At 53.5% G+C, this 17,992-nt stretch overlaps 3 protein-coding genes and 1 long non-coding RNA gene across 10 annotated transcripts in view; 3 read left to right on the forward strand and 1 right to left on the reverse strand.

The window, feature by feature from the left end:
* The first annotated feature begins 122 nt into the window (after positions 1 to 122).
* APOC4 (apolipoprotein C4) lies at positions 123 to 4,151 on the forward strand. Its single transcript, NM_001195137.1, is given in 3 exon segments — positions 123 to 216; positions 2,939 to 3,080; positions 3,794 to 4,151. Coding segments are annotated over 3 exon segments (384 nt in total). The 5' UTR covers positions 123 to 140; the 3' UTR covers positions 3,960 to 4,151.
* A 480-nt stretch (positions 4,152 to 4,631) lies between these two features.
* APOC2 (apolipoprotein C2) lies at positions 4,632 to 8,389 on the forward strand. Of its 2 annotated transcripts, none has more exons than XM_077975671.1 (4): positions 4,632 to 4,740; positions 7,097 to 7,164; positions 7,271 to 7,466; positions 7,982 to 8,389. In XM_077975671.1, the coding sequence occupies exons 2-4, from the start codon at positions 7,110 to 7,112 to the stop codon at positions 8,070 to 8,072; spliced, it is 342 nt and encodes a 113-aa protein (XP_077831797.1). In that variant the 5' UTR covers positions 4,632 to 4,740; positions 7,097 to 7,109; the 3' UTR covers positions 8,073 to 8,389.
* Positions 8,375 to 12,691, reverse strand: LOC144337179 (uncharacterized). The gene is made up of 3 exons (XR_013409912.1): positions 12,534 to 12,691; positions 11,966 to 12,208; positions 8,375 to 8,852 (listed from the first exon to the last, which is right to left on the reverse strand). It is a non-coding gene; the product is annotated as an uncharacterized LOC144337179 (long non-coding RNA).
* A 105-nt stretch (positions 12,692 to 12,796) lies between these two features.
* CLPTM1 (CLPTM1 regulator of GABA type A receptor forward trafficking) overlaps positions 12,797 to 17,992 on the forward strand; it is a 40,303-nt gene continuing 35,107 nt past the window's right edge. For 2 of the 6 annotated variants that reach the window (XR_013409885.1, XM_001102772.4), the window contains exon 1: positions 13,655 to 13,742. Coding sequence is in view for 4 of the 6 variants with exons in the window: in XM_001102772.4 (XP_001102772.1) it covers positions 13,671 to 13,742 (72 nt within the window). In the remaining 2 variants the exon portion in view is untranslated. Of the gene's footprint in view, positions 13,502 to 13,654; positions 13,804 to 17,992 lie in introns of those variants that run through there. The other 4 variants (XM_015124243.3, XM_077980338.1, XM_077980339.1 and 1 more) reach the window with 4 other exon arrangements.

A 17,992-nucleotide genomic window follows, 5' to 3' on the forward strand; every position in this document is an offset into this window, starting at 1 on the left:
GCCACTGTCACCTGGGCCCGGCTCTTTGAAGTCTCTGCCAAGTGGGGAGGTGGCCGGAGGAGGGCCCTGCTCTGTGCAGCCTCCCCTCCCCCGGCCCACAGAGTTGAGCCCAGAGGGACAGAGGCACGGAACCCCCAGAAATGTCCCTCCTCAGAAACAGGCTCCAGGACCTGCCTGCCCTGTGCCTCTGTGCGCTGGTCCTGGCCTGCATTGGGGGTGAGAAGAAGAGGGTGGAGGGATGTGGGGCCCACACCTGGTGGGTGTGAGTGTGGCTGTGTGTCCTGTGGCTCTGTAGCCACGTGAGACGTGAGTACGGAGCGTGTGCGTGTCGGGGAGTGTGTGTGTCAGTAGTTGAGAGTAAAGTGTGAATATAACATTGGTACAAACTGGGATCATCTGTGCATGTGCGTGTGTGCGTGCGTGGAACTGGGAGTACACAGTCGTGGTAAAAGTGCATGTCTGTGTGCATGTATGTATTTGTGTGCACCTGTCTCTCTGTGGGGTACATGTGTGCAAAATATTTGAGTGTGTGGACACATGTGAGGGGGTCTGTGAGTGTGTGCTGGTGTGTGCGTCTGTGTTTTGCATATGCATTTAATTTTTTTTTTTTTTTGAGACGAAGTCTCTTGTCACCCAGTGCGTGACAGTGCAGTGGTGCGATCTCGGCTCACTGCATCACCCACCTCCCCAGTTCAAGCGATTCTCCTGCCTCAGCCTTCAGAGTATTTGGGACTACAGACACACGCCACCACGCCTGCCTAATTTTTTTTTTTTTTTTTTTTTTTTTTTTGAGACGGAGTCTCGCTGTGTCTCCCAGGCTGGAGTGCAGTGGCGTGATCTCGGCTCACTGCAAGCTCCGCCTCCCGGGTTCATGCCATTCTCCCGCCTCAGCCTCCCAAGTAGCTGAGACTACAGGCGCCCGCCACCACGCCCGGCTAGTTTTTTGTATTTTTAGTAGAGACGGGGTTTCACCATGTTAGCCAGGATAGTCTCGATCTCCTGACCTTGTGATCCACCCGCCTCGGCCTCCCAAAGTGCTGGGATTACAGGCTTGAGCCACCGCGCCCGGCCCTGCCTAATTTTTTATATTTTTGGTAGAGACAGGGTTTTGCCATGTTGCCCAGGCTGGTCTTTTTTTTTTTTTTTTTTTTTTTTTTTTGAGACGGAGTCTCGCTCTGTCGCCCAGACTGGAGTGCAGTGGCGCGATCTCGGCTCACTGCAAGCTCCGCCTCCCGGGTTCACGCCATTCTCCTGCCTCAGCCTCCCGAGTAGCTGGGACTACAGGCGCCCGCCACCTCGCCCGGCTAATTTCTTTTTGTATTTTTAGTAGAGACGGGGTTTCACCGTGTTAGCCAGGATGGTCTCGATCTCCTGACCTCGTGATCCGCCCGCCTCGGCCTCCCAAAGTGCTGGGATTACAGGCTTGAGCCACCGCGCCCGGCCTCCCAGGCTGGTCTTGAACTCCTGACTTCAGGTGATCCGCCCACCTTGGCCTCCCAAAGTGCTGGGATTACAGGCATGAGCCACCATGCCCGGCGATGTAGTTTATTTTAAAATGGGATCATATTCTAGATCAGTGTCATCCAGTAGAAATTTAAATTTTTAACACAGGGCCGGGCACGTTGGCTCATGCCTGTAATCCCAGCACTTTGGAAGGCCGAGGCGGGCAGATCACAAGGTCAGGAGATTGAGACCATCCTGGCTAACGGACGGGTAAAAACCTGTCTCTACTAAAAATACAAAAAATTAGCCACACATAGTGGCACACACCTGTAGTCCTAGCTACTTGGGAGGTTGAGGCCAGAGAATCACTTGAACCCGGGAGGCGGAGCTTGCAGTGAGCCAAGATCGCGCCACTGCACTCCAGCCTGGGCGACAGAGCAAGACTCAGTCTCAAAAAAAAAAAAAAAAGAAAGAAATTAACACGTATATAGCGCCTACAATGTGCAAGGCACCATTCTATGTGCATCGTATGTATTAACTCTTAATTCTCACGATAACCCTGCGGTAGGTACTATTATCCCATTCTACAGAAGGGGAAACTGAGTCATGGGGAGAGACGATAAGTCACTGGCCAAGGCACACAGCCGGCCACATGTGGCCCCCGCGTGACGGTTGGTCTCTGTAGGCGAGGCTTTGTCCAGACGCGTGGGTAGAAGGTCTGGCCTGGAAAGAGGAACTGACAGCAAGGCTGAGCCAATGTCTGCCCCTGGGGGCAGAAAGTCACCTCCTGCTTTCCCTCCACTGTCCACAGAGGTAGCTTAGACAGGGTGGGGGTCACAGGAGACTAAGGGGGAAAGGGGTAGTTCCTGGGCAGCAAAATCAGGTGGTGAAGGGAGGCATCAGAGGATGGCACTTAGAGAGGCCGTTAGAGGGAAACCATAGGCAGACAGGGTGACAGGAGGGACTACTGACACAAGGTGAAGAGATGGCCCGGCCGGACGGGGCGGCTCACATCTGTAATCCCAGCATTTTGGGAGGCTGAGGTGGGTGGATCACTTGAGGTCAGGAGTTTAAGGCCCCAACATGGCAAAAACCCATCTCTACTTAAAATATAAAAATTAGCCGGGCATGGTGGCACATGCCTGTAATCCTAGCTACTCAGGAGGCTGAGGCAGGAAAATTGCTTGAATCCAGGAGGTGGAGGTTGTAATGAGACAAGATCATGCCACTGCACTCCACCTCCACCCTGGGCAACAGAGCAAGAGACTGACTCTGTCTCAAAAAAAAAAAAAAAAAGGGGAGAGAGAGAGATGACTGATGGTTGAAGGAGGGGTAAGCGATCATGGGACATATACGGTAAAGGCAGGAGGCAAGAGGACTGGCAGGGGGCTGCCCCTGGGCCACCAGGAGTGACACAGGATGAGCATGGCGGGAAAGGGAGAAGGGGGGATTGTAGGGTCCCAGCCCGCCCAAGTTGCCCTCTGGTTCCACCTAGCATGCCAGTCAGAAGCCTATGAAGGAACCCCCAGCCCCCCACCAAAGCTAAAGATGAGTCACTGGAGCCTGGTGACGGGCAGGATGAAGGAGCTGCTGGAGCCAGTGTTGAACAGGACCAGAGACAGGTGGCAGTGGTTCTGGTGAGTGTGTGCTGGACTGGGTGGCAGGAGGGGACTCCTGGGTCTGAGGGAGGAGGGGCTGGGGCCCTGTATCTCTGGGTCTGAGGGAGGAGGGGCTGGGGGCCTGGGCTCCTGGGTCTGAGGGAGGAGGGACTGAGGCCCTGTATCTCTGGGTCTGAGGGAGGAAGGCTGGGGGCCTGGACTCCTGGGCCTGAGGGAGAAGGAGGGGCTGGGGGCCTGGACTCCTGGGCCTGAGGGAGAAGGAGGGGCTGGGGGCCTGGACTCCTGGGCCTGAGGGAGAAGGAGGGGCTGGGGGCCTGGACTCCTGGGCCTGAGGGAGAAGGAGGGGCTGGGGGCCTGGACTCCTGGGCCTGAGGGAGAAGGAGGGGCTGGGGGCCTGGACTCCTGGGCCTGAGGGAGAAGGAGGGGCTGGGGGTCTGGACTCCTGGGCCTGAGGGAGAAGGAGGGGCTGGGGGCCTGGACTCCTGGGCCTGAGGGAGAAGGAGGGGCTGGGGGCCTGGACTCCTGGGTCTGAGGGAGGAGGGGCTGGGGCCGGAACCCCTGGGTTTCAGGGAGGAGGAAAGGGCGGCAGTGGGGCTGTGACCCCTAGGTGTGGGAGGAGCAGAGGGTTAGAGCTGAGAGCAAGAACTGGGTCAGAGAAAGGAGCAGATAAATGGGGCAGAGAACACCTGGGGAGAGCTGGGGCCTCCACTGTGATGTCCTCTCTCCCTTAGGAGCCCCAGCACCTTCCGGGGCTTCATGCAGACGTACTATGACGACCACCTCAGGGACCTGGGTCCGCGCACCAAGGCCTGGCTCCTCAAATCCAAAGAAAGCCTCTTCAACAAGACCCACAGCCTGTGCCCCAGGATTGTCTGTGGGGACAAGGACCAGGGTTAAAATATTCATAAAAGCCAGGGGTGGTTGTGGCAGGTGCCTGTAGTCCCAGCGACTCAGGAGGCTGAGGTGGAAGGATGGCTTGAGCCCAGGAGTCCGAGACCAGCCTGGGCAACACAGCGAGATCCCTTGGGGGGGAAACAAAAAGAAATAAAAAAAGTTCATACTTCTCCAATAAATAAAGTCTCACCTGTGTCCCTGTCTGGATCCTTCCCCAGTGTGGCCAGAAGAAAACCCACCCCACCTCCTCCCAGGAATTAATGAGTAGAAGAGGTGACACCTGATGGGGAAGGGAGAGTTGGGGGGTAGGGAAGGGTATCAAGGATACCACAATAGGATAACACCCTATTGTGGGTTTGTGGAGAATGGGGGACTTCGAGGTGCACCAGTTTCAGGAGGGTGAGGGCAGGAGTGCAGGTGGAGTCAGCAGGTCCCCATGATGGCCCTCATTGAGAACTTTGCCCTTGTCTCCCACAAGCTCTGACTCCATTCCCAGTGGGCACCCAGCACCTCCGACCCCTCCACAGCCCCCAAGCCAGCCTCTGTCAGAGGCAAATTCTCAGAGTGAGGGTTCCCTGTCACTTGAGTGAAGGTTCCCTGTGGCGTGACCTTGGGGGATGTCATTGCCCTTTCTGTCCCCATCCACCCCCTCAGTGGTTCTGTTGGCCAGGACTTTGGCCTAGACAAAGGATGGGGGTGGTGGCTGTGGAGCGGAAGTGGGTCTCAAACGCTATAAAGCCTCTCTATGCCTGTCCGGAGCTGGTGAGGACAGCCCGCGAGTCTGGTAAGAGAGGGACCCAGGGTGCGGGGGCAGGGGGGCGTCAGCAGGGAGAGGGCAAAGATCGATAAAGTAGGAATTGTAGGAGGCACAATGTTAGAAGCCCATGTTGGAACTGTGACTTTGTGTGAGTGTGTGTGTGTGTGATGGAGTCTTGCTATATTGCCCAGGCTAGACTCAAACTCCTAGGCTCAAGCAATCCTCCTGCCTCAGCCTCCGCTGTAGCTGGGACTATAGGTGCATCACCACACTCCGTAAATCACAGAATTTAGAAATGTAGACTATTTGAACCTCTGCTTAGAGCTGGGTGTCTGAGGAGGGGAGGATCCCTTGAGCCCAGGAGTTTGAGGCTGCAGTGAGCTATGATCTTGCCACTGTGTTCCAGCCTGGGTGACAGAGAAACCCCATTTCTAAAAAAGAAAAAGGGCTAGGCATATTGTCTCACGCCTGTAATCCCAGCACTTTGGGAGGCCGAGGCGGGTGGATCACCTGAGGTCAGGAGTTCAAGACCAGCCTTACCAGCATGGTGAAACCCCATCTCTACTAAAAATACAAAAATTAGCCAGGTGTGGTGGCGCGTGCCTGTAATCCCAGCTACTCCGGAGGCTGAGGCAGGAGAATTGCTTGAACCCAGGAGGCAGAGGTTGCAGTGAGCCCAGATCATGCCACTGCACTCCAGCCTGGGTGACAGAACAAGACTCAATCTTGGGGGAAAAAAAAGAATGAAAGAATTTAAAAATCTAAAAAAGAATTGTAGGCTGGGCGCAGTGGCTTACACCTGTAATCCAAACGCTTTGGGAGGCCGAGGTGGATGGATCACTTGCTGTCAGGAGTTGGAGACCAGCCTGGCCAACATGGTGAAACCCCGTCTCTACTAAAAATACAAAAATTAGACAGGTGTGGTGGTGCATGCTTGTATTCCCAGTTACTCAGGAGGCTGAGGCAGGAAAATCACTAGAACCCGGGAGACAGAGGTTGCAGTGAGCCAAAATTCTGCCATTGCACTCCAGCCTGGGCAACAGAGCAAGACCCTGTCTCAAAAAAAAAAAAAAAAAAAGAATTGTAGACCATTTGCTTGAGCCGTTCTTTCTCCAGGGATCAGATTTAAACCTCTTTCTGATGTAGCTTCCTCATCTCCTACGTGTGGATGATGATATTGTGCCCTGTGCATGTTCTTCGTAACCAAAAGTGCCTCCCTCATAGGGCGGGTGAGAACTCAATGAGCAGATGCAGGGACATGAGGTCTGACTTAGGGCTTTTGATCTAGTGTGGGTCCTTAATGGTGTCTGCAGAGCACCTCCCTGCACTGACTCAGGCTTAGCAAAGGGCAGGGGCTTTGCTGTGTTCCTGCTGGGCCCAGAACTGTTTAGGTGCTCAAGAAAGCCTTCTAGGCTGGGCTCAGTGGCTCACGCCTGTACTCCCAGCACCTTGGGAAGGCCAAGATGGGAGGATCGCTTGAGCCCAGGAGTTCCAGACCAGCCTGGGCAACAAAGCAAGTCCCCCATCTCTACAAAAGAATAAAAATTAGCAGCCAGGCATGGTGGCTCACGCCTGTAATCCCAGCACTTGGGGAGGCCAAGGCAGGCAAATCACTTGAGGTTAGGAGTTCAAGACCCGCCTGGACAACATAGTGAAACCTCATCTCTACTAAAAATACAAAACTTAGGTGGGGCGCAGTGGCTCACACCTGTAATCCCAGCACTTTGGGAGGCCGAGGAAGATGTATCATGAGGTCAGGAGTTCAAGACCAGCCTGTCCAGCATGGTGGAACCCCCTCTCTACTAAAAATACAAAAAATTAGCCAGGCATGGTGGCAGGCACCTGTAATCCCAGCTCCTTGGGAGGCTGAGGCAGGATAATTGCTTGAACCCCAGAGGCAGAGGTTGCAGTGAGCTGAGAACACACCACTGCATTCCAGCCTGGATGACAGAGCAAGACTCCATCTCAAAAAAACAAAAACAAAAACAAAAACAAAAAGCAGCCAGGCGTGGTGGCGGATGCCTGTAATCCCAGCTACTGGGGAAGCTGAGGCAGGAGAATTTCTTGAACCTGGGAGGTATGGGTTGCGGTGAGCCAAGATCGCACCATTATACTCCAACCTGGGTGACAGAGTGAGATTCCGTTTCAAAAAAGGAAATTAAAAAAAAAAAGAATTAAAATGTCAAAATCAGGAGTAGAATCACAGGATGTTGGAAAGTGAGGCCCAGGAAGGGGGCTGTGTCCAAGTCCATGCATGGGAAACTTGACTTGGACACCGAGTACACACAGAGCAGGATCTCAGTCCCCCCACCAGAGTGGGGCGTGACCACAGGAACAGCCGCCTCCAGTCAGCCTGCCATATGACCCCCACTCAATGTTCCAGGTCTCCCGACACCATGGGCACACGATTCCTCCTGGCTCTGTGTCTCGTCCTCCTGGTACTGGGATTCGGTGAGTGGGGAGGCGAATGAGCTCCAAGCATCTTCTCAGCTCAGGCCCTTCTTACCCCTGCCTCTGCCCTCTCCCCTCATTCCTGCCTCCTTTCCCCCTGCTGCAGCCCCATGGGCTCCCCTGACACACTCTCCCCCTGCAGAGGTCCAGGGGGCCCAACTCCCCCAGCAAGATGAACTGCCCAGCCCGGCCTTGCTCAGCCGGGTGCAGGAATCTCTCTCCAGTTACTGGGAGTCAGCAAAGGCAGCTGCCCAGAAGCTGTACGAGAAGACATACCTGCCTGCTGTAGACGAGAAACTCAGGTAGCACCTGCCCCTGGAGAAATGGGGTCTGGCCCGTACCACCGACTGTATCCGGGACCCAGAAGTTCAGGCCCCAGCCCCTCCTCCCTCAGACCCAGGAGTCCGGGCCCCCAGCCCCTCCTCCCTCAGACCCAGGAGTCCGGGCCCCCAGCCCCTCCTCCCTCAGACCCAGGAGTCCGGGCCCCCAGCCCCTCCTCCCTCAGACCCAGGAGTCCGGGCCCCCAGCCCCTCCACCCTCAGACCCAGGAGTCCGGGCCCCCAGCCCCTCCACCCTCAGACCCAGGAGTCCGGGCCCCCAGCCCCTCCACCCTCAGACCCAGGAGTCCGGGCCCCCAGCCTCTCCACCCTCAGATCCAGGAGTCCGGGCCCCCAGCCTCTCCACCCTCAGACCCGGGCCCCCAGCCCCTCTTTCTCCCTCAGACCCAGGAGTCCAGGCCTCAGCCCCTCCTCCCTCAGACCCAGGAGTCCAGGCCCCCAGCCCCTCTTCCCTCTAACCCTCTGTGCTTTCTCCCCAGGGACTTGTACAGCAAAAGCACAGCAGCCATGAGCACTTACACAGGCATTTTTACTGACCAAGTTCTTTCTGTGCTGAAGGGAGAGGAATAACAGCCAGACCCTCCATCTGTGGACAAGGGGAGAGTCCCCCGCTCCCCTGATCCCCCAGGTTCGGACTGAGCTCCCCCTTCCCAGTAGCTCTTGCATCCTGCTCCCAACTCTAGCCTGAATTCTTTTCAACAAAAAATACAATTCAAGTTGCTTCTCATGGATGGCACTGCTTTTCTGAGGACTCAGGGGCCAAGATGGAGGGGCTGACTCAGTCCAGCCAACATTTAATCAGCACCTACTGTTGTGTATGGAGCCCTAACCCATGGGTCCGTGGGAATAAAACAGTGAATAGTAACAGTAAATAATCGAAACAGCAATTAGAACTGCTCTTTATTGAAGTTCAGCTTTCTCTCTCTCTCTCTCTTTTTTTTTTGAGGTTGGGTTTCACTCTGTCACCCAGGCTGGACTGCAGTGGTGCAATCTCAGCTCGCTGCACCCTCCGCCTCCAAGGCTGCAGCGATTCTCTGTGCCTCAGCCTCTGGAGTAGTTGGGATTACAGGCATGTGCCACTGTGCACGGTTAATGTTTGTATTTTTAGTAGACACAGGGTTTCCCCATGATGGCTAGGCTGGTCTCAAACTCCTGACCTCAAGTGATCCACCTGCCTCGGCCTCCCAAAGTACTGGGGTGACAGGTATGAGCCACCGCGCCAGGCCAAAATCTGGCTTTCTCATTTGTAAAATGATACATCATAGACACAGCTAGTCCACAGTGGCCTCTGACAGTCTCCAGTTGTTAACGGTGGATGGTATCCAGGTTCTTGGCGTCTTGAACAAAGAACTGAACAAAACAGACAAAGCAAGGAAGAAATGAAGGGACTTATTGAAAATGAACGTACACTCCACAGTGTGGGAGCGGGCCCAAGCATATGGGTTCAAAAGTCCTGTTACAGAATTTTTGGGAGTTTAAACTCCCTCCCTAGAGGATTCCCCTTCCACTGGTTACTTCCCCTACACCCTATGTAAATGAAGAGGATGAAGAAAAGTTACAAAGTTATTTACCGCCTACAGGAGAGGATGTTTCCTGTTATAGCTGAAGTGAACTGGCCTTATGTTCCCTGCCTCCAGACCCTATTTTCCTGCCTCACAGTTGCTGGACTAACACATTTTTTATTTTATTTATTTTGTTTTGAGATAAGGTCTTGCTCTGTCGCCCAGGCTGAAGCGCAGGGGTGAGATCTTGGCTTACTCTAGGCTTGACCTCTTGGGCTCAAGAGATCCTCCCATCCCAGCCTCCTAAGTAGTTGGGACTAGAGATGCCTACTGCCACACCTGGCTAATTTTTTGTATTTTTAGTAGAGACGGGGTTTTGCCATGTTGCCTAAGCTAGTCTCCGATTCCCAGGCTCAAGCGATCTGCCCACCTTGCCCTCCCAAAGTGCTGGGATTACCGGTGTGAACCACTGCACCAGGCCTGGGCTGACACTTTAAATGTGCCACTGCAATCAGGTATAAAGGTCCCGTGGCAGAGGGGAGAATGGTGCTCAAGTCAGTGCTGCATTGGGCGGGACCCAAGAAGACAGACCTCTAGGGCTGGCACAGTGGCTCACGCCTGTAATCCCAGAGCTTTGCTTGGCCAAGGTGGGCAGATCATCTGAGGTGAGGAGTTCAAGACCAGCCTGGCCAACATGGTGAAAACACAAAAATAAAACACAAAAATTTCTCTAATAAAAACACAAACATTAGCCAGAGTGGCCTGCGCCTGTAATCCCAGTTACCTGGAGGCTGAGGCAGGAGAACTGCTTGTACCCAGGAGGCAGAGATCGGGCCACTGCACTCTAGCCTGGGCAGCAGAGTGAGACTTTGTCTCAAAAAAAAAAAAAAAAAAGAAAAAAAAAGAAAAAAGAAAAACTTATTTTAAAAAAAATGCAAGTAAAAAGCACAGAAGGCAGAAGGTGCAAATAAACAGAGGCTCCATGGTCTGAAGGAGGCCACTGCTGGGACCATGAATGAAGGGGGCTGGGGGCCGAGATTCCTGTATCCTGAGGGAGTCCAGGGTGGTCCTGCTCCCCAAGTCCCATGGGTGGGGCTATTGGTCTCTGGAGATCCACGGCTTGTGTTTCTCCTAATCTGCTTGGCATTAACCTCCAGCCAGGCTTTCAACACCCTTGGGGCAGTTTTCCCAGGTCCTGGGGCTGGGCAGCTGAGTCCAGTAAAAAACAGGGGCCCTGGAGAGGGACTGTGGGCAATGCCCCCGAGTCCCCGGGGCCTGGGAAGAACGGAGGCTGCCAAGCGCAGGAGGTGGTGGGGAGGGGGACACCCTGGAGTAACAATCCCTGCTCTGTCCACTTGGTTCCCACGGACTTGAGCCAAACCAAAGCACTGCCCGGACCAGTTCCGCTTCCAACCAATACTGGTGCTGGCCTCAGACTCCTCCTTCCTTTCTCAGAACCCCATTCCCCTCAGGGGCCCCAGAGTCCAGGCCCCTAGATTCTTCTTCCCCTAGGACTCAGGAGTCTGGGACCCCCCAATCCCTTCTCCTCAGGACCTAGAAGGTTGGATCCCCAGTCCCCTTCTCCCTTAGAACCTGAAATCACAGCCCTTGATCAGTATTTTGCGCCCCCTAGTGGAGAGAACAGTGGGTCTATCATGTGACTTACAATAGGAATGGCAGAATTTTTTACTTACTATGATTCTTAACTTTTTTAGAGACAGAGTCTCACTCTGTCGCCCAGGATGGAGTGCAGTAGTGTGATCACAGCTAATTGCAACCTCGAACGAACTCCTGGGCTCCGGCATCCCTCCCACCTCAGCCTCGCAGTAGCTGGACCACAGATGGATGCCACCACACCGCCTAATTTTTTAAATTTTTAGTAGAGCTAGGATCTCGCTATGTAGCCAAGGCTGGTCTTAAACTCCCAGGCTCAAGCGATCCTTCTGCCTCAGCCTCCCAGAGTGCTAGGATTACAGGCATGAGCCACCAAGCCTGGACAGAATGGCAGAATTTATTTGGTCACTCAACAGAGCGTAGGAAGGCTCTGCAGGGAACCTGGCTCCACAGGAGCCCTGTCCAAGATCACACTTTTCATCAGAAGCTGAGACCTCGTCATGCTCCAGCACATTGGCCCTTGCAGTGTATGAGACTTGGACGGCACATTGGGGCAGTTTGTATTTATAGCCTAGAGCACAGTTGGGGTTGCAGTGAGGCTGGTGAAAGTTTCAAAGCCCTTCACTTGGCCGGGCCCAGTGGCTCACGCGTGTCATCCCAGCACTTTGGGAGGCCGAGGCAGGCAGATCACGAAGTCAGGAGATCGAGACCATCCTGGCTAACACAGTGAAACCCCGTCTCTACTAAAAAAAAAAAAAAAAAATAGCCTGGTGTGGTGGCCGGCGCCTGTAGTCCCAGCTACTTGGGAGGCTGAGGCCGGAGAATGGTGTGAACCTGGGAGTCGGAGCTTGCGGTGAGCCCAGATGGCGCCACCGCACTCCAACCTGGGGCAAGACTCTGTCAAAAAAAAAAAAAAAGGGCCCCTCACTTGCCTGGGCTTTCCATGGTCCTCTACCTAAATTTGTACAAGTAATTTTGTACTTTTTTTTTTTTTTTTTTTGAGACAGTTTCCCTCTTGTTGCCCAGGCTGGGAGTGCAATGGCATGATCTCGGCTCACTGCAACCTCTGCCTCCCGGGTTCAAGCGATTCTCCTGCCTCAACCTCCCGAGTAGCTGGGATTACAGGCATGTGCCACCACACTCAGCTAATTTTGTACTTTTAGTAGAGACGGGGTTTCACCATGTTGGCCAGGCTGGTCTCAAACTCCCGACCTCAGGTGATCTGCCTGCCTCGGCCTCCCAAAGTGCTGGGATTACAGGCGTGAGCCACCGCGCCCTGCTGAGGCATGAAGTTTTCTAAGGTTCCTTCTTGCCCTGTGTTAGCCCTCAGAGAGGTAAGTCACTCACCTTCTGCACTTAGAGAGCCTCATACTTTCTTTCAGCAATAATCCCCAGGGCAGTGCTGGAGATATAGCAGTGACCACAACAGTCCAGGGTCAGCCCGCCCAGTTGGGGAGACACACCCACCCCTGACAGTGATGACACAAAGTGAGCAGGGGTGGGGTGGAGGAGCTGAGGAGGCAAGGGAGGATGGGAAAGCAACCCAGAGAGAGCTTCCTAGAGCGAGAGCTAATATTACAGAGCTGAGACCTAGAGGAAAGTGGAGGAAACCGATAATAAAATGATAATTAAACATTTAGAATATCCCAATGCAAAGCTTACTCTCTTTCCAGGTAATATATAAAGTTCATAATCACAGCACCCCGAATATTGACCACTTAAGCATGAGGCCCAGGGCCTGATGTTTTACATTCGCGATCTAACTACGTCTTCCCAATAACACAGGGGGGCAAAACGGGAAGACGAATAATGAGTACGATTATAATCCCTAGTTTATAAAAGGGGAGAAACTGAGGCTCAGAGATGTCACTTGTCACCAGCCTGGCCAACACGGTGAAACTCCGTCTCTACTTACAAAAAAAAAAAATTAGCCAGGCGTGGTGGCGCGCTCCTGTGATCCCAGCTACTTGGGAGGCTGAGGCAGGAGAATCACTTGAACCCGGGAGGCCGAGGTTGCAGTGAGCCGAGATCGCGCCATTGCACTCCAGCCTGGTGGACAGAGTGAGACTTCATCTAAAAAAAAAAAAAAAAAGACAGAGAGTGAGAGAGAGAGATGCCACTTGTCCAGGATCTCTTATCCGGTCAGTAGCACCACAAGGATTTGAACCCTGGCCAGACGTCCACCCAATTTCACGTGCGAAGAGTTAACGGCCTCCTAGAGTCTTGTCCTCTCTGGGCCTCCGTAACACCCTCTCCAAGCCAGGGATCTCCCAGCACATGGCCGGGTTTAGAGCTGTACGAAGACACACAGCTAATGAAAAACTGTGGAATTCTCAGAGCCTGTGAAGCCTAGTCCAGGGATGCGAGGTTTGGACCACTAAGGGAACGCGCATGCGTGCTAGGCAGGGCCGACCGAAGGCTTCGGGGTGTATCATAGGGTCTCATCGCAGGTGTGTTGGCCGTAAGACCCCTGGAATTGGAATTCTAAATACACAGAAAGGCTATGAGCTCAGGAGACTTGGACGAAAGAGTTGTGTTAGGAAGAGGGGTCAGAAGACAAGGGTGCTGGGCAAAAGGCTTGCTCTTCGACTCCGAATACGGTGGCCAGAAAGGTTTCTCTGACGAAAGAGGGGCGTGGTTCGAAGCCGTACTGTGGCCGGTAAAGCTCAAGAAACATGGAACGAAAAGGACGAAAATAATCGGCAGGGAGAAGCGGACAGGATGGCCCGAAAGGCTCATATAACCGAAAACGTGGGTTAATGTGAAGGGGCGGAAGAGACAACTTATGGGAGGTGCATGCTGGCAGAGAAAGTCCTGGAGTTCGGAACGTACAGTGTTTCTATTAGGTGGAAACAGCCTGCGGGAAAGGAATACGGTGGCCAGGTTGGTCCTTTCACAGCCCAAAGCGGCCTTTCTGAGAGGCGTGGCTGCGGCACTCTTGCCGGATACGGTGGCCCGGCGGGGCTAGAAAGCATGAAATCTCGCGCGATTACGCTGCGCCGTCGGGGACGGGGCGGGGCTGGCGGCGGGGGCGGGGACCCGGAGCGGGAAGATGGCGGCGGCGCAGGAGGCGGACGGGGCCCGCAGCGCCGTGGTGGCGGCCGGGGGAGGCGGCTCCGGTCAGGTACGGAGGCCGAAAGGGGACTGAGGGGGTTCTTCCCCAATCGGGGGGCCTCCCACGGGGCGTGTCCTGCTTTTTGTGGTGGAATCCAGTGCAGTGGGGGCCCCTTGCCCAGAGGGACCTTGAATACCCGGCCCAGGGAGGGCCGGACCGCCCGGGAGGCCGGACGGTGCCGCGAACGGGGCCCTGTTGCGTGTCGGGTCCCCTGCGCGCTCGCGCCGGGCTGCCACCAGCCTTATCGCTCGAGCCGGGAAGACACTGGCTCGGAGGGGCGCAGGCTTGTGCCTTGGCGCGCTGGCTTCTCGACTCCGCGATTCCAGGCTCTGAGGCCGTTTCTAGAGTGATCTGGTGTTCAGGTTTCGTTGTAGTGCTGGAGGTGTGCGCAGTGATTAATTGAGAGTTTTCTAGCTCTGGGGAAGTCAGGATAAGCAGGGCATGGCCGACAGACCCATTTTACAGACGGGAATCCAAGGAACAGTGAGACTAAGGCGCTTCCAGAAGGTCATCCAGGTTAGGTTTGTAACTTTATGTAGAAGTTACAAGACATTGCTGACACAGGGACTAGTATGGATGTGCTTTTAACATGAACTAGGCCTATGGGTTAATTAGTCCATGTACGGATGACTTCTGACCCACTGCTGCCTTAACACACTGCAGAGCATACCATTTCAGGCAGCTACCGTTCAGGCATTTGGGGAATAGATGGAGACATCAAGGTGCTGTCGACCCACCCACTGGGATGTCACTGACATGTAGGAGGCAGCTCAGGGGAAAGGAGTGCGGGTTGAGAGGGGAGAATGAAGCTGACTCTCTGTATGACCTTGGGCAAATTCCTTTCCCTCTTTAGGCCTTTATTTCTCCCCTGTTAACTGCAGAGGTTGGACAGGAGGGCCAGTCATATCCCTGCTGTCATGGGACGGGGAGAGGAGACTGACATGTAAACAAACAGTTATAATCCTGAATGATTAGGTTGGTGACAGAAGTCTGTGTCTAGGGACTGGGGGAGCCCAGAGAAGGAGCAAGTGGTATTACCTGGGGAGGACACCTGGATGAAGTTAGTGTGATAGAGCCCACTATATCTGCTCTGAATCTATTCAGCATTCTCAGCCAGAGCCTGGCCTCAGGGACAGCTCAGGAAATGTGTGTTGAGTTAGTGCTGGAATGAAGGCTCAGTTCCTGTCTTCAGGGGTTTTCTAGTCTTGCTGAAAGGAGGTCGTTTCCCCTCTGGGTTTCTGTTGATTATTGGGTTGGTGGTGGATTGAGAGACCAGGGCCCAGGTTGTTCTGATTGCCCTGAGCTTCAAGATGGCACTCTGATCTTCTCTTGTACCAACTCTGCTTAAAAACAATCAAGACTTACCCCTTTGCCTTTAGGACAAAGTACAAATTCTTTTATAAATCACAGCCTCGCATGATCCGACTCTTTTTTTTTTTTTTTTCTTTGAGACGGAGTCTCGCTCTGTCGCCCAGGCTGGAGTGCAGTGGCCAGATCTCAGCTCACTGCAAGCTCCGCCTCCCGGGTTCCCGCCATTCTCCTGCCTCAGCCTCCCGAGTAGCTGGGACCACAGACGCCCACCACCTTGCCCGGCTAGTTTTTTGTATCTTTTGGTAGAGACGGGGTTTCACCGTGTTAGCCAGGATGGTCTCGATCTCCTGACCTCGTGATCCGCCCGTCTCGGCCTCCCAAAGTGCTGGGATTACAGGCTTGAGCCACCGCGCCCGGCCGATCCGACTCTTTTCTTCAGACTAGACTAGGATTTCTCGAGCTCGGCACTGTCAACATTTTGAATTGGATAATGTTTTGTTTGGGGGACTGCCCTGCATATTTTAGGATGTTTAGCAGCATCCCTGGCCTCTACACACTAGATGTCAGTAGCTCAGTAGCATCCACGCCCCTCCCCAGTTGTGACAGCCATAAATGTCTCCAGACATTGCTAAACGTTCCAGGAGCAGGGGGGCAAAGTCATCCCTGCATGAGAACCACTGCGCTAAAGGGGATCCACTGCTCTGAAACCTATTTTATTTCTAAACCTCTTTTATTGCCTCTCAGTCTCTTTCCTCGCAGTCTATGCACAGATCTCTCCCCTCTTTAGTTAGTTGATTGTGTTAGTCCTACAGATTTCAGATGTTCCCTCCTGCAGAAAGCCCTCTTTGACTGTCTGGGATCCTCTGTGCCAGGCCTGCACCAGCTGGGTTTCACTGTCTGGGGACTGGTCTCCTCCACTGGACTGGGAGCCCCAGGAGGGCAGAGCCGGGACTGCCTTGATCACCACTACTTCCTTAGCACCACTCAGCTCAGGGTTGGGCACAGAGGAGGTGCTCAGTGTTTGTAGAATGAGTAGATCTTGAAACAGAGGCTGGGCTGAGGTGAAATTCCCTGATGCGCAGTGGTGGATTCAGGTAATCAGTGAAGACATGCCGTAAAATGTAGCTTCCTCCCGCTCTTGTCTAGCCCTGGTGGTCTTAGCTGCTTCTTGGGCCCCTTAGCAGATGTTGCTGGGCATTGTGTGTGCGCGTCGATCTGCAGATCCAAGAGCAGAACTAACTGTGTCTTAGTCACTGATGTGTCCACAGCCACTGCCACCCTTCTCCCATGCCCAGGGCCTAGCGCACAGCAGGCAGACCCTCGGCCCAGTCTCCTGCTTTAGCCAGCATGCTCCTATAGCCAGGAACTCAGCTTTGCCGTTCATTCCTTCAGCGAATACAAATTGAGTCTACTACATGCTAGGCCTTGTGCTGATGCTGGGGATACAGCTGTGAACAAAATAGGTGCTGCCCTCTTGAAGGCCCTTATCCTTGTGTTCTAGTTGGAGCTGAATTTGTAGGGGAAGCACAGACAGGGACACACAGTGAACAAGATAAATAAGAAAAACAGCAGTTCAGATGACTCTGTGTGCCATGGACAGAAATAAAGCTGGGATGGGAATAGGAAGTGAGGGGTGGGTAGAAGAGTTGCAATTAAATAGGGTAGTCTAGGAAGGCCTCTCTGAGGAGGTGATGCTTGAACAAAGACCTGAAGGAAGTGAGAGAGGGAGTCCCAAAGATACGAGGGAAAAGCCTTTCAGGCAAAGGAACAGCCATTGCGAAGGCCCTGAGGTGGGAGGTGCCTAGTGTGATGAAGGAATGTCAAGGAGATTGGAGCGGGTGAGGGGAGAGGAGTGGCTGGGGACAGATGCAGATTATGCCAGGCTTTGGAGGCCTTGGGGAGGACTTGGCCTTTACTCAGAGAAATAGGAGCTGAAAACTCTGTCACCACAATCTCAGCTCACTGCAACCTCTGTCTCCTGGGTTCAGGCAATTCTCCTACCTCAGCCTCCCAAGTAGCTGGGATTATAAGCATCTGCCACCACACCCAGCTAATTTTTGTATTTTTAGTAGAGACAGGGTTTCACCAGGTTGGCCAGGCTGGTCTTAAACTCCTGACCTCAGGCAATCTGCCTGCCTCAGCCTCCCAAAGTGCTGGGATTTCAGGCATAAGCCACCATGCCCAGCCTTGTAGTATAATTTAGATGGTATAACGTTAGTTAACCTGTTGTCAGGGTAGAGTTCGTTGACTCCTGGTCCATTTATGCAGTTGTATGGTGCAGCCATCACCACAGTCTGGTCTGAGAAAGCTTCTGTCTCCTCAAAAAGTTCCCTTTTGCAGTCTCTGCTGCTCCCAGCCCTAGGCAGCCACAGAGGTGTTATCTCTGTAATTTTCTACAAATTTCTTAAACAAGGACCTAAACAACATCCAGTCTTTTGTGTCCAGCTTCTTTCATTGGGCGTAATGGGTTTGAGGTTCATGTTGTTACACAGATCTGCAGTTGTTCCTTTTATTTTATTTTTTACAACCTAGGATCAGGGAAATTTGGCCTTTGGGGAAATCCTAAAGTACATGCTCTCACTTGTTCCTTTTCACTGCTGAGTAGCAGTCCACAGACGTGACACAGTTTATTCTTTCATACCTCGAAGGATATTTGGGTTGTTTATAGTTTTTGGTTATTGCCAATAATGCTGCTATGAACGTTCATGTACAAGCTTTTCTGTGGCAGTATTTCTTTTCTTTTTTTTTTTTAGTAAAGAGAGACAGGGTCTCCCTGTGTTGGCCAGGCTAGTCTCCAACTCCTGGGCTCAAGGGATCCTCCTGCCTTGGCCTCCCAAAGTGCTAGGATTATAGGCATGAGCCACCACACCCGGCCATTGTTTGTTTTTGAGGCAGAGTCATGCTCTGTCGCCTAGGCTGTAGTGCAGTGGTGCGATCCTGGCTCACTG

The sequence above is a fragment of the Macaca mulatta genome, chromosome 19 (assembly GCF_049350105.2).
Source record: "Macaca mulatta isolate MMU2019108-1 chromosome 19, T2T-MMU8v2.0, whole genome shotgun sequence".
Lineage (NCBI taxonomy): Eukaryota > Metazoa > Chordata > Mammalia > Primates > Cercopithecidae > Macaca > Macaca mulatta.